The sequence below is a fragment of the Sminthopsis crassicaudata genome, chromosome X (assembly GCF_048593235.1).
Source record: "Sminthopsis crassicaudata isolate SCR6 chromosome X, ASM4859323v1, whole genome shotgun sequence".
NCBI classification, from domain to species: domain Eukaryota; kingdom Metazoa; phylum Chordata; class Mammalia; order Dasyuromorphia; family Dasyuridae; genus Sminthopsis; species Sminthopsis crassicaudata.
This window is the reverse complement of record NC_133623.1, coordinates 72250938-72266716: the sequence shown is the minus strand read 5'-3', so window position 1 is coordinate 72266716 and position 15779 is coordinate 72250938. Positions and strand designations below refer to the sequence as shown.

General features: G+C 45.5%; 1 protein-coding gene across 9 annotated transcripts in view; it reads right to left on the bottom strand.

The window, feature by feature from the left end:
• Window positions 1-15779, bottom strand: part of ATP2B3 (ATPase plasma membrane Ca2+ transporting 3) — a 121869-nt gene that overhangs the window by 70730 nt on the left and 35360 nt on the right. For 3 of the 9 annotated variants that reach the window (XM_074276983.1, XM_074276987.1, XM_074276990.1), the window contains 2 exons: window positions 15646-15690; window positions 5953-5994 (listed from right to left, as the gene is read on the bottom strand). The exons of 2 other annotated variants lie outside the window; for them this stretch is intronic. In XM_074276983.1, the coding sequence (XP_074133084.1) occupies window positions 5953-5994; window positions 15646-15690 (87 nt within the window). The remainder of the gene's footprint in view (window positions 1-5952; window positions 5995-15645; window positions 15691-15779) is intronic. 4 more of the 9 variants (XM_074276991.1, XM_074276985.1, XM_074276988.1 and 1 more) reach the window with 2 other exon arrangements.

Sequence of the window (15779 nt, the reverse complement as noted above, 5' to 3'; positions counted from 1 at the left end):
TGACGGATAACTCTTGGGGCTTATAGCATGAGTTCAGGAATTGGATTCCTGAACATCAATGGCTCTCAAAGTGTGGTCCAGAGAATCCTGAGTGGGGGGAGATGAAACCCTTTCGGAAGGTCTACAAATTCAAAATTGTTTTTTTAAAATTTTAATATGGTAAATATCTATAAATATGACCCACACAAACAAAAACTCTTGGGCCGATCCTCAATACTTTTTAATAGAATAGAAACCGAGAACAAGACTTTTGAGAAACACTGGGCTAAATGAATCCACTGAAAGCAACCCGTCACCTGATATCCTGACATGCCCCGGGCTTCTAGGCTGTCATGACTTAGCCCTTGCAGGGAGAATCCCTGTCTTTGCTGAAGCCCTTTCTCAGTTTCCCCAGGCCACTGAGGAAGCAGCTAAAAGGGTCTCTCGCATTTCAGTTTCTCATCAAAATCTCATCACTGGCTATAGAATCCGAGGGTCTCTGTGCAAATCTTACCATAGACACTCACCTACTACCTGTGTGGCCATAAGCCAATCATCTCTCTAGGCCTCAGTTTCCTTATCTGTAAAATGAAGTCCCATCAATCCTAGATCTAGGATCCTGTGTGTGAAAATCACGTCATTTCCCTTGAGCCTCAGTTTCCCTATCTATAGGATAAAGGGGCTGGATGAAGGAGTCTGTAATTTTATGCTATGTCCAGCTCTTCATCTCCATTCTCTCTGTTCCTTTCCTCTGTCTTTTCCCAGCCAACCGAATCACTCTCTTGCCTCCCTCCCCCACTTTCTTCTCCTTCCTACCACCTCCCTGCCTTGCATCCAGTGGCTGCGTTCTTTTCTGCAGCCTTCTTCCCATTCCTCCCTCCACTCATCCACCCCCCTGTGCCCCCAGAATCCCATCTCATTTACAACCAAAGATACGTGCAAAGCATCCACAAGCAAAAACATGTTGACAGAGATACAGAACACATGGATCATGTGGAGGGATCGAGGCATCACAGATACCAGGAAGAAACCAGGCTTCACAATCTCACTCAGCTCAGAGTTACCCTTTGGTAAACTGCTACCAACTGGCTGTATGATACTGGGCAAAGTCACTTCATTTTCCTAGGGTTCAACTTATCCATCTGGAAAATGGGGAAAACCATCCCTGTGTTGCTTTCTTTACAGATTTAATGGAAGGATCAATTGAAAGTGTTTTGCAAATTAGAAATCTGCAAATTATAAAGCAATGCACAGGAAGCAGAAGGGCCCTGGACGTGTAATCGGGAAGCCCGATTTCGAATCCTGCCTCAAACACTTACTAGCTGTGTGACTATGTGCAAGATCACTTTCTTCCTCCATGTTTTCGGTTTCCTCGTCTTTAAAATGACTAGGTTTGACTCAATGGTGTTCTAAGTCCCATCCAGTTCTAATGATGGATTAAACTCTAATTCTAGCTATGCTGGCCTTGTCCCCATGGTACCAAACCTACAGAGAAGGTGGACCTGGTCCTGCTGCCTGGGGTGGGGCAGCCGTTACGGCTGATGACCGCTAGCACTACATTTGGCCATCATTCTGGGACCTCAGGCCCTCTCTTCACCTTTCTAGTGCTCGGTCCCCTATGCCTCTCAGGAATCTTTTGAAGACAAAAAGCACAATAAGATTAATCCGTTGGAGGATTTTTTCTGACTCTGGGCAATGCCACTGGAGACCCTCAGTTAGAAAGGGCCCACGCAGCCCACCTAGTCACACGACCAGAGACTGTTAGAACTGCAGGGAACATTCAAGCTCGCTGTGTTCGTTCTCTCCATTTTACAGATGGGAAAGCTGAGGTCCAGAGAAGGGAAGAGCTTTGCCTCAGATCACACATTAAGTAGCACAGCCAGCATTCAACACTATTCTTCTGTTAACATGCACATGGAAACTCCTTTTGGGCAGAACCCATTTTTACTTTTCACCTTGGAACCCTTTGCCTAGCATCGTCCTTTGTGCAATAAATGCTTGTTAATTCAGACTGGCTGAATCCTTTATATTCTCAAACACATCAAGCTAAGCACAGATTCATTTTGTCTTGATCATTTCTTTGTTTTTTGGGGGCCAGATCAGTGATTTCATCTGGGGAGAAGATTTCCCGTATGGACCACTGCGAGGGGGTCCAAACACAATGCCTCTTCTCAGATCTCTTCCAGGCTAGATTTTATATACATATCTATATATCTATATATCTATATATCTATATCTATATCTATATCTATATCTATATCTATATCTATATCTATATCTATATCTATATCTAGATAGATAGATAGATAGATAGATAGATAGATAGATAGATAAATGACAATTTGTCAAACTGCCATTGTACATCTGTATATGAGGAGGTTGGACTCAATGGTCTTCTAAGGTTTCCTCTAGCTGGATCTAGGATCCCATCATGCTTTGTGCTACCCTCGTCCCTACTTACCGATCCTCCGAGAAGGAAAGGCTGGAGTGAGACCCCTTTTTAAATGCTCATTTTTCTCTGATTTACTCAGGGTTGCAGGGCCAACTAGGTGCAGAGGCCCGTTGGAATCCAGGTTTTCCTAACTCCAATGTGGGCCCTCTAGCCACTCCTTTACTCTGTCTCTCACCATTAAGAACACTGGTGATTGTCTCATACATCACAAACCAATACCATCTCCCAATAATGCCATCCAGGGGTGCTAGTAAACATTTACCAATCTGCTCTCCAAACCAAAAAAGTTAAATTAGCGTTATGACCATTTTCCCGCCCTTTCCTTGACAACTCATGAAACAATAAATCAAAGACTATTTTGTAGAGTTTCTGGGTTTCTGGGGTATAAATGGTCACGTTGAGAATTTAACTATGGACGCTCTCAAGCGTCCATACAAGGCAGCTTCAGCACACTGCTGCCGCCATCAATTTGAGTAACGGAAAATGTCTTGAAATTGAGATCAGAGAAGCCACGGTCAAATTCTGACTCTGTTCTTTCTTAGGTGGAGGACCTTGAGCTATTCACTTCAGTAGGGGCCTGTGTACAACTTGGGCTCTTGATCTTTTGCTGTTAGAGTCACATGACTGCCAAATAAGCCAACACCATTTTTGGTCTCCCTCCTCTTCGGGGTGACCTCAGCTTTATATTGGCTCAAAGGGATATGCTTTTCAAAGGCTTCCCTCCACTGGAAAGATGAAGAACCTGACTCTCAAGGGGTTATTAAGGGACAGGCTCCCAAGGCCTCCAGATCATGCTTCCCAAGTCTCTGGGGAGAAAATACTCAAGTTCTCAGATGGTGGCAAATAACAAAGAGCATAAGCAGATTGGGAAAGTGGGGAGGGAGCTGGGTGCTGCCAACACACCATATGCTGTTGACATCCATGCCAGTAGGCACAGGGCTGTGGTACCCAATGCCATGTGACTCCGATTTCCTCTCTATGTTGAGGATGGAGGTACGTGGCCAGTCTGTAGCCAAATTGCCGAATCACGGGTCGTTTTTTTGGACCGGCTCTGTGCTCTCCACAACGTAGGGAGCTCCCAGTGAGGGATTTCCTTTCCCAGTGTAGATCGGCACCTTCTCTGTAACACAATCCTGTTTCTTTTTTGTAATTTTTGTTTAGTTTTGTGAGGCAATAGGATCACACAGCCAGGAAATGTTTAAGTTTCTGAAGCTGGATTTGAAATGAGGTCCTCCTAACTTCAGGGTCAGTACTCTATCCACTATACCATCTAACTGCCTCCAGTAACTTAGAATTTTAACAAGAGTTTAGGGAGGAAATTCCTGTGGGAGGAAATGAACGGTCCAGAGTCACACAGCTAGACTGGCTCGGAGCTGGACTTGGGGTTTCCCGACTCTGACACAGACTTTTAATCATAGTCGTAACTCATTGTAGTTATGGAGGAAGAACTCACGGCTTGAGAGCTGGGAGCTTGAGTCTGGACTGGACCACTAACTTGTGTAATCTTGGACAAAGTCCTTCTCCTTTGTGGGTCTAGCTTTCTTTCTGGAGTTAAGGTCTAGACCATGTGATCTCTAATGTTTCTCCCAGATATACCACTTTACACACATACACCCCCCCCCCCCCCGCATAATATATGGAAATGTATACTGGTAAATGTTTAACAACAGACTTTCTGGAAAAATATATACAACACACTTTGCAATTAAATCTGCCATTAACATTTTTAAAGTCTAGACTTGCTCAGTCACACCTGTTTCTTTGTGACCCCGTGGACCACGGTAGGCCAATACTGTCCACGGGATTTTCTTGGCAAAATCTAGACGAAGGATCAGCAAACTGTGGTCCACAGAGCACTGAGCTTGGAGTCAGGAAGACCCAGTTCAAATATATTCTCAGTCACTTACTAGCTGTGTGACTCTGGGCACGTCATTTAGCTTCTGTCTGCCTCAGTTTCCTCAACTGTAAAATGGGGATAATGATCTGACCTACCTCACAGAGTTGCTGTGATCAAATCAGGGAATATATTAGTGTAGTGATTGGTCCATAGGAGGCAACAAATAAATATTTATTACCTTCCTTCCCTTATATTTAAAAATATAAAAACCATCCCTGGCTTCTGAGTTGTACAAAAACAGGTAAAAGCAATCAGTCCCTAGATGTGGACCCCTGTAAGTAGTTTGCTGAGCTCTGTTTCAGAGATCTTAAACTCCAGAAGCAGGTGAAAATCAAATTAGGAAATGTTTAACAAATAAATTAAAAACACAGTATAACGTAGGTAAATGTTCATTTGTGGTTTTCTAAGTCGGGGTGTAGCCTTTGAGTTTGACGCCACTGACAATCAACAAAACAATCAATCAGCCTCTGATTCAGAGCCTTTGGTTTCCCATGTGTAAATATTCACACCGAAAATTTAACAATCTACTCCCCAGAACCTGTTCCAGTTGGCTCCAGCACCTGTTTGCATGTATGTACATGCACATACAGCTATCCCTTCCACATCACAACTTTCCCCATCACGGTTTAGATGTCTTGGGTTGGTTGGCGTGAGAAATTAACTGAGAATTTTGGGGGAGTTTTGTGAAAACCGTAGATGACATATGAAGTCCAGCAGATGACAGAAAAAGTTTAGAAACTCAGAAATGCATAAAAGATACGTACAGCGTTAAAAAATATCGAACGGAATTTTACAATAATAAACACGCCATAAAAAAGAACAAAAATTCAGACTTCATTTTTGGTTTGAAGGGGAGGCCGAAGAATTTTATGTGGATTTTCCAGATCTTGGGGGCACCGTGATGTGGAAGGGATAACTCCATGTGTGTATCTGTAGATGTCTGTCTTATCCAACTATGATCCTCCAACAGACCACATAGCTTCTGAGCAATTAATCTTCCCAAAAAGGAATGATGGAAAGGAAGCCGCCATAGCGGGGATCTGGCTAGGAAGACCTGGGCCCGAGACAGCTACCGTTTGTGAGGCTCAAGTCACTCACCCTCTCTCTGCCCTGGGCAAGCAGAGTGCAAGCGACGCCGCATTGGTAGAGGGCCTTTCCTCACCAGAAGTTCCCTATGCCAATGAAATCCCAGATCTAGCCCCCAAAGGAAACAAAAAGCCTAACAGAAGAAGAAGGGTGTCTAAGGAATTGGGAGGTGACCTAGAGAGAAGAGCCCGGGCTGTGCCAAACCTCAGTTTCCTCCAGCATAAAATCATGGGGTTTGGACTAGCTGGTCTTTAAAGGCCCCCCAAATCCAATGTTGTCTGGCAATTTCTGCTTCCATCAGCATCCCTGTTTGTTCTGAGATTCACTTACCTCCTTTCTTATGCTGCTGAGAGTAGATTTTAGAGAAGTCTCCAGAGCCCAAGAGTGACCAGCAGCCCATGGAGCAAAATCCCCAGTCACCCCACTGGCTCTTCTCCCTTTTTCCTCCTCCCTCCTCCCTTCTCCCTCTAGTTGGGCTTGAAGCTAGGGGAAGGGAGCAGGGGAGGGGTAGGAGCTGGCCCCACAGATTTCCAGTTACCTTTATTCTGGTTATTCTCCACAGCCCCATCCTGCTGTTTGCCTACAATGGAAGAGGAAGGACAGACACAACACTTGAAAACAGACAAACATAGCTCATAGACACGCGTGTACACACATGCACACGAAGACAAACGGGGCCCATGGTGACTGATGTTGAGTGACTGAGGAGGATGAAGAGGACGAGGTCACAAAGAGGAATTCACGGGGTTGAGGGGAACCCTAAAACCTGGGAGGAAACCCCAGGCGGTACCTAACCTTGAGCTGCATCATTTTCTTAATCTCTCTGGGCCTTGGCCTCCTCTTTTGGAGAATGAGAATACTGATTCTAAAGACGGGTTGGACCCTGATCCTAAAGATCAATGGAGTTCTGCTCTGAGCTATCGACCACCTTGACCTTAGCTACACACTGAACCCTGACCCTAAGCATAAGTCAAGCCTTAACTCTCACAAACTGACTGCAAATGGTGTCGTTGGCTAGAAGGGGGGCTATATAGGAGCAAATGACTTGAGAAATCCCATTCCTATTGCTGCCAATCTAAGCAGACATGATAGTTCACTGACAGATGCTTGCTAGTGGGGGAGTGATGAACCCAAGCAGCTTCTCTTCCACGTCTCTCCTGCATAATGATTGGTTGGTTACTAGGTTACAAGTAGGTGAAAAAGCTCAAGGGGAACCTCCCTGCTTTGGGGATCCTGCCTTTGGAAGATGGACGCAGAGTTAGCAAACTTTGGGCGGCCCTCCCTGAATCAGCAAACGTTTCACTTTTGGTTCTGGCCTGTGATTTCGTCAGTGTATGAAAAACTCTGTCTGGATCTGCCGGTGCCCATCTGCCTAATTCATATTCCTTCCTGGGGCACTTACTGGCCCAAACAAGAAGCATCACGGATGGAACTTGAACTCAGGAGCTCCTGACCCCATAATGTATGAAAACCTGGAGCCAACAGATTAATATGGGGATCATTCCTGTTCCCGAAAAGTTCCTGGGGTTCGGAGACCTTGCCAGAGTCTGCGGACAGAGTTTCGGGGTGGGAAAAATGGTATCTTTATTTTCATTAAGAGAATAAAATTTAGCATCTGCTCCCAGTGTGAATGTAAATAACCAACGCTGGGTTTTCACCAGACGGCCAAGACGAAAAAGTTATGAACCCCTGATTTAAGAAGAGGCACCCCAGGGCATTGAAATGTTTATTGTAGGAGTTATTAACTTCTGGCACTAACTAGCTACGCCACCCTGGGCAAGGAACTTCATCTGTCTGTGACTCAGTTTTCTCATCTATTAAAATGAAGAAATTGGACCCTCTAACCTCTGCCATCTCTTCCACCTCGAAGTCTGGAGTCCCAGAATCCTGGCATTTCTCTGTACACGGCGTGATCTGGCCAGTTACTGTAAACTTTGTGAGTTTGTTGCTGGTGAGATACTCACTGATTGATTCTCAATGACAGAGAGACCACCAAAAAAAGTGGTAAGAGAAGCTCAGTTGGGAGACGTGGCCGCCTCTGGAAAGCCAGCAGGGCGAAGAAAGGTAAGAGAAGAAACCACAAGGGATGTTTCTGAAATCAACTTTTTAGGGATCTATTCAGGGTGGAAAGTGGAGGTGAGGTGGAACACAAGGAGGGGAGGAGGGGGAGGAGAGAGAAGGGGAAAAGGGGGAAGAGGACGAGGAGGAGGGGAGAAAAAACAAGAAGGCTAAAGAGTGCTTCGTATGAAGCCATTCCTTTCTTTCCCTTAAAACAGGCATGGGCAGTGGTATGAGGGAGTAATGGTGAGATTAAAGGAGGAACTGGACCCGGACTCAGGTTCCAAACACGTTGGCTCTAGATCCAAGGAATATCTCCAAGGAACACTGAACTTTGAGGCAGGAAGACCTGGGCTCAAATCCCAGCTCAGACACTTCTTTTCTGTATGATCCCTTTTCTGGTCTTCAGTGTCCTCTGTAAAATAAGGAAGTTGGTCTAGATAGCCTCTAAGGTCTCTTCCGGCATATGACTATGAGGACTTTGGAGGAGGAAGTGGGGAGAAGGGAAGGAGGCCAGTGGGCCTTAGGATGGGCTATCCAATGGCCTTCGGAGCCAGAATTCCGAGCCTGGATGAGGGAGGAGATTCAGATGAGTGATGCAAGGCCTCTGGCCCTCCCATCTCAGAGAACACTGGCAGGTTGTTTCATCTGGCTATCTCAGGGGCTGTTCTGATTCTGGGAATCTGCCCAGGCGGGCTCCGCTTTGAAGGTTTGTGAATGACTCATTTCCCCTGTAATGCTGAACTTGCTCCCTGGATCATCTGGAAGCTTGTCAGTTAATACAACAAGGCCTCACTAATCAGCCTTGGAAGCTGCGATAGCCAAGAGCAAGACAGCAAGGGCCGGCTGAGCTCCTTTTACAAACAACCATACTTTTACCGGCAGCAAAAACTTGGAAATAAAATGGCTGTCTAATACAGAAGAGAGAAGCCCCTGTGGCTTGGCTTGCACCTTGCATCATGTGCATCTATGCATAGCCTTGCATAGATCCTTGTGGCGTCTAGGGTGCTGGAAGGAACCCTAGAAGTCATCAGTTCAACCCCCTCATTTTAGAGATGATGAAACTGAGCAAATGGCTTGTCCAAGTCATTGAGGTCCTATGTCCTAGCTGGGATTGACTCTAGGACTCCTGACTCGGTTTCCTCGAAGGGAGTGACAATATGATTGGTAAGCTTCCATCACTAATATTCTATCAGGTATACATTACAAAATCAGTCTTGGCTACTTATTAAGGTGAGCCTCCAAAGATTTCTACCTAGCAATTCCTTTGTGAGCCAGTAAGATCTGTGTATTGTTTGTCATTTTTGCAAGGCAATCGGGGTGAAGTGACTTGCTCAGGGTCACACAGCTGGGAAGTGTTAAGTGTCTGAGGCTGGATTTTAACTCCAGGATCAGTGCTTTATCCACTGTAGTGCCACCTAGCTGGCCTCAAGATATGTGTGCTCTTTCTTTCTCTTTCTTTCTTTCTTTCTTTCTTTCTTTCTTTCTTTCTTTCTTTCTTTCTTTCTTTCTTTCTTTCTTTCTTTCTTTCTTTCTTTCTTTCTTTCTTTCTTTCTTTCTTTCTTTCTTTCTTTCTTTCTTTCTTTCTTTCTTTCTTTCTTTCTTTTCTTTTTTCTTTTTTTTCTTAGGCAATTGGGGTTAAGTGACTTGCCCAGGGTCACACAACCAGGAAGTGTTAAGTGCCTGAGGTGAAATTTGAACTCAAGTTCTCCTGACTTCTGGGCTGGTGCTCTATCCACTAACTGCCTCTAGATCTGTATACTCTTGAAAATGATACAAGCAAGTACTTGCTGAGTCCCCCATTTTTGCACAGGTAAGGTTTTCCTTTCTTTTTAGAGCTCACTTAACACCCTCATAATGGGACTACTCTTCAGAGGGGCATGGTTTCCAGCCTCCCCCCTCCCCCCTCCAGGGGATTGCCTGGGGAGGGGGCGAGGAGCTGTTCCAAGGGTTGAGCTCTATAGACAGAACCAAGTAGCTACAGAAACATGGGTTCTCCACTTGTGCCAGCTCCAGGGGGCTTCCTCAACCAGGAGATAGATGGGGAACGAGGCTGCTTCTGCATCATCTTTCCAGTATGGATGATGGGATTCGAGGCTCTCCAATGAGAAAGGAGGAAGATTCCTCTCCACAAGGGAGCAGCCTTGTTGCTGCTGAAGCCAAGAAGATGGCCCACTTGAACTTCTAAGACCTCTTTAAGCAGCTGGCTTCAGTTGTTCCAACGCCTATGACTAAGTGACACGGTAGATGGAGGGCTGGGTCTAGAAACAGGAAGACCTGAATTCAAATCTTGTCTCAGATACTTACTAGTTCTGGGACCCTGAGCAATTCACTTAACCTCTGTCTGCCTCAGTTTCCTCAACTGTAATATGAGGATAGTAATAGCACCCACCTCCTAGGATTGTTGTGACAGTTGAATAAGAGAACATTTATAAAACACAATGTAAACCTCAGAGGATTTGGACAGGTCATTTCATATTTTTGGGCCTTTCAGAGACCACTGAGGGAAATACAGTACACAGAGCACTGGGCCTGGAATCAGGAAGACCTGAGTTCAAATTCAGCCTCAGACACTTAGAACTAGCTGGGTGACCCTCTGTCTGTCTCAGTTTCCTCCTTTGTAAAAGAGGATAATAATTCCAGGATGGTGAGGCTCAAACGAGGTAATAATTGTAAAGTGCTTAGTACGGGGCCTGGCACAGAGTGGATGCCATAGCAATGCTTGCTCCCTTCCCTTCCCCTCACCTTGGTTTCATCAAATAGAACAGCTGTGTCTCCGGCAGCTGGGGTAAATGGGAAGTTTAAAGATCCCATGCCAGATTCCAGCCTTGTGCGACTGGGCAAATCATCTTTCCTCTCAACACCTCAGGTTCTCCCTGGTAAAATGCAGAGGTTGGGACGCGCTGGCCTCTGAGCTAAGCTTATCGTGTGATTCCTAGGCCAGGGTCAGCTCAGCCTAGTCCCTTGCCTTTCTCTAATCCATTCCTTGGAGGAAGCATTAAGCCAGGCTCAGGAAACCTTTCAGGGCTATATCAATGTGAGTTCTGAGGAGGCCGATGGCAACAAAGACGACGATGACGAGAATGGTGGATTTCAGCTTTCTGGGCGTGCGCTAGAGATTCTCGGTCTATGTTACTGATAAGAACATCTCAGAATAAAGAAGAGGGCAATGGTTACTCTGGACCACTGATAGCATATCCATTTGGAAGCCAATGGTAGGTGATATAGAAATGACTGGAATCTTAGAATATAATGAACACACCATCTGATGGACCAAGATGGAGAAAGGTGAAAATGGCAGGATTTCAAAGACCTCAGAGAAAAGAGCAGCAACACCCCATCTAGCCAAGGGGAAACTGGCTGAAGAAGGATGGGAAGCCAAGAAAAGTACAATCCTGATGACACGAGGATAAATGACCCTTTTGAAAAAGGAAATGAAGACATCTAAACATATGATGTAGCTACATAAAGAACTCTCAGAGGGGTTCACCTACAAAAAGTTTAGTCCAAATGAGAGAGAGAGACGCACACAAAATCCCAAAGCGTCTAGAACTGAGAAAGGCTAAGGCTCACCCCGACGGTGATTTGGGAAGAGTGCTGAAGAGCACTGAAAGGACTTTTATGGTTATGCTCTGAACAAAGAAGGGAGAGGAGGCCGGCTGTTACTGTGGCCAGGCTTCACTTCCTCTGCTCATTCTCCATTGACAATAAGTGCGTGCAAACAGTACCCACAGCTACGGTCGGTGGTATAAGCCCCCTTTTCTGCCATGCTCCCACCGTCCCCGAGGGACCAGAAGGGGATACACGGGCTAAGTGCCACTTTGAATTTTGATTTTGCAAGTGGATTGTCATGGCCAAAGAATTCATCACCCAAGGAGCCTCTTGGGAGTCCTTCTGTAGCTGGTCTTTGGCTGAAGGGAGCCTATGTTATGGATGGAGAACCTTTCCAAATATAAGACTTGCCAAGAGGCTGCATTAAGGACCTTGGTAATCGGAGTGGTCATCGGGATTGAGAGCAGAGATGGTAAGAACGGCCTGGCAGACACTAACAAAAGTAGATTCAAGGTCTTTTATTCTTCAGGCTAAACATCCTCATGTGACATGATTTTCAGCCCCTTCATAAGCCTCCAAACCAGGTGCTTCCTCCTGGCTTGGCCTCCAGGAGCTCTTAGGCTGAGGGAGATCTTCTCTCTCCTTGGGCTCAGCTTGGGGCCCTGCACCCAGTAGAGGTAGAGAAGATTCCTGAATTAAATAAATGACTTTGTTTCATCTTTTGTGCCAACAAACAGAATGGAAGAACTTGTTGTTCCCAGGTTGGTCATTTGTTTGGGCCCGATGACTCCAGCTCATTTCAAACAGTACCTTGCTTCCTTAACCCTCTCGTTACCTCTCTCGTGCTTATGTTTACTTGATGTTTTCCTGTTTTAGGAACTGAGGAAATTGAAGAGGGCCTTGGAAGAGTTGCTGTCCTGGTTTCTTTTTGTTTCTATAGATCATACAGGCCAGCAGCAAAATCCATGAATGGGTTACTTCAACCAATAGTAACTTCCTCAAGAACAGGTCGCACCAAAATAGCTTAATTTTCTTTTCTGACACCTACCGGACTGGTACACCAGAAAAAGGCATGGGCGACAACAAAGTATTTGGCAACGCCTTCCCAGATCCTTTCGGACGAGATGGATTTGGACCAGATTGAAAAGTTGGGCCCAGAGAGTGTCAACCAAAGAAGTCAGTCACTAGAGAGGTCACTAGGAGAGTGCTTCAGGGATCTGTCATTGGTCATGACATCAACATTTTTATCAGTGATTTGAATGAAGGCATATATGTAATGTTTCTCAAATTTACTGAGTAAAAAATCTGGAGCTAATAAAAAATCCAACATTCAAACATTCAATTCCATTTGACAAACTCGTGAAGCACTGAGCTAAGTGCCGGGGAGAGCAACACAAGGCTGAAGCAGGCTTGAAGAATGGCCTGGAATTCTAACAAGATGAAATTTAATAGAGCCAAATAAGTAATTATACAAGTAAAATAAAGGGGAGTCAATGGCAGCTACTTGTAAGTTCAAGATGGATCGATAGTGTGATGCTTCTGCTACAAGAAAGCTATCACGAGCTTTGGCTACACTACTGGTGTGGTAACTGGGAGAGGGGACAATCAACATTGTAGCAGTCCTCTTAAAATGCAACATCCAGACCTGCACACAGGATGTTGCACTTTAAGAGGACTGTTACAATGTTGATCATAACATCAACTAGAACCTATTGAAAGAAGGGAGCCAGGCTTATGAAGGGTCTGAAAATCATGTCACTTGAGGATATTTACCCCGAAGAATAAAAGACCTTGAATCTACTTTTGTTAGCCATTTAGTGTCTGCCAGGCCGTTCTTACCATCTCTGCTCTCAATCCCGATGACCACTCTGGTCACCATCTCTACTCTCAATCCCTATGACCACTCTGGTCACCATCTCTACTCTCAATCCCGATGACCACTCCGATGACCATCTCTACTCTCAATCCCTATGACCACTCTGGTCACCATCTCTACTCTCAATCCCTATGACCACTCTGGTCACCATCTCTACTCTCAATCCCGATGACCACTCCGATGACCATCTCTGCTCTCAATCCCGATGACCACGATTAGCTATACTCCTTGGCAGAGATTCCAACCAGAACTGAAAGCTGAGGTGCATAAGAAGGCTAAGCACCCAGAAGACCAAGGGGTCCCCAGCTGCCTCCTGGGCACCAGATAACTTTTTTTTCCTCAACAGACTTTTTCTTCCAGATAAATCAAAGCTCTATTCCCAGCTTGGGCTGTAGTCATAAGATCCTGGGCTTAGTCCTGGCTCTGTCACTATCCGAGTCACTTTGCACAAATCATTGCTCTTTTGGAGGCTCCCATTTCCTCTGAGGATTTAGTCAAGAGGAGAATCATCTGTCAGAGAATCTGTTTGCTTTCTTTCAAAATGGCTGCCTAAACTGAGGAGACAATACAGTTCTCTCACATACCTACTTCAGCAAAATCCTGAAGTTGACATCAGATTTAATAATGATCAAGATATCCTATAAGAAACTAAGTAAGTGGCAACTTCCATCCCCAAACTGCATAACAAATCAGCAAGAACACAAACAAAAGGAAAAGAGACTACTTCCACTAAGCAAATGACACCACAGTCAAAAAATAGGACACATTGGACCTTCAAAACTCTGCATCTAGAGGCGGGAAGAACAGAGGACTCCCTTGAGAATGCCCTTGAGTGATTAAAAACACATTGTGGTAGCTTGAATGACAGTCAATAGTGACTAGTTACTAGTATGCTACCTCCTAGTGCTCAGAGGAATGCAGCCCATGCCCAGGAGCTCTGAGATTCCAATTACTGTCCTGAAATCCCAGAGAAAACCCTGAAGATCCAGCACTCAGCCTCAAAGATCCAGGCAAGTGGAACTCCAGTAGATCCAGTGAGAGAACAAATGGAACTGAACACCACTCCCAAAACAAATATACGGTAAGTTGATGGGCCCTAGTCCCGGCACAAAGCTCCAATTCAGGAACTAAAGCTAGAGGGATAAGTAAGTAAAAGAAAACATCAAATCTAGAGACACACAACCAGAAGGAGCAAATAGGTCTGTAATCACTGCAAGTAGACACTCAAAGAAAAAAAAAAGGGATTTTCCATAAGATCTACATGAATACCTAAAAGAAATGATCATAACATATCTAAGCCCCTCACAAAGGGGGCCATTGTAACATATTTTAAAAAGGACAGAAGAGACTAGAAGGTAGTTCAGAAGCAACCACTGACAAGTAGGACAATCTGGAAATTAGTGTAGAATTAATTGCATACTTAAAGCACTTCATATGAAATGGATATTCATGGTTTCAGAGAGCCCTAATTTTTTTTGTTCCACCGTGTTTATGTAAATGCCTTTGGGGATGGTGGTTCATGTTCAGAATTAAAATGTAAGAAAAACAGAACATGAGGAAAACTTTTTTTTTTTTTTTTTTTAACGAGGGGATAAGATGATTATCTTGAAGGTCCCTTGGAGCTCTAATGTTCTATCACTCCATAATCTCAGACCACAAAGCTGACTGGATTCCAGGACTAAGGTGAGAAGGCCCGGTTCAATCTTTAATTCAGTTACTGGGCACTAGATTAGAGCAGACTAGAGGTGTCGGTGCTCTTCCTAAACGCTCTACCTCCTCAATGTGGTCAGTTCTCAGATCTCAGAGGCAGGATACAGACAGGACAAGTCCAAGGACCTGGGACTAGGGTCCCAGGAAGGGCAGGGATATGGGACAGGGTTCTGGTGGATTTTGATGGCTTTGGGGCTGTCAGAAACTAGGGAATGACATGAAGGAGGAGATGCTCTAGGATTCAATGATTTCTTTTAGTCTCTTGAACATACTGTTGGCCAGGAAACAAGAATGATGATGAGGTTGTCTCTGGGCTCCAGACTATGGCTTATCGATGGAGGTTGGGGGGAGGAGGATGCATAAGTGATAGAGTGGGATGTGTGTGTGAGGGGGAGGAGGGAGGGAGGAGTGGGGCAATCTGTTCACTGTGGCAAGTGCTGGTTTAGACCTGGGCTTTCAAAAGGAATTCAGCATCCCCACCACCACCACCACGCTCCCCACTCTGTAGGCTGTCAATATCACATCAGCTGTTCCTAAACAGCCCGGGGCTCCCTGGACCCCTGCTCCCCCACGAGAAAACTGCCAAGAGCAGCGAGGGACCCCCTCCCCGGAGACTGTTTGGGCACTACGGCTCCATCAGGCCTGGACATCTATCTCCGGACTAGATGCCGCTCTTCCCTGACCCCAGAACTCTCCCTGCCTTTCTCCCTCTTCCCCTGCAGCCCAGGGATTCCTGGGTAAGGGGAGGTTCTGCATTTCCCTAAAGAGATTTCTACTTCCTTTACAGGAAGGATTCTCCGAGGACCAGTTGAAATCCCGGGCCAGTCTCCCGTGCCCTCTTTTACTTGAGAAGGCTTTCTCCACTGAGGTGGGGGAGTTGTGAAGCAGGAGGTATCAATCCCACTATCTGAGGAATTCAGCCCGGTCCCCCATGACACCCAACCTCCCTCCTGCTGCAGGAGCCCCCCTACAGCATCCATGTCCAATGGTCATCCAGCCTGAGCCTGAACATTTTACCCCAACTCCAATACTCACTAGTTTTGTGACCATGAGCACCTCTCTGAGCCTCGATATCCTCATCTGTAAAATGGGGATGAGAATGCTTGCACCACCAACTCTCAAGGGTGATGCAAAGAAAGCACTCTGAAAACCTTAAAGCACTACAGGAG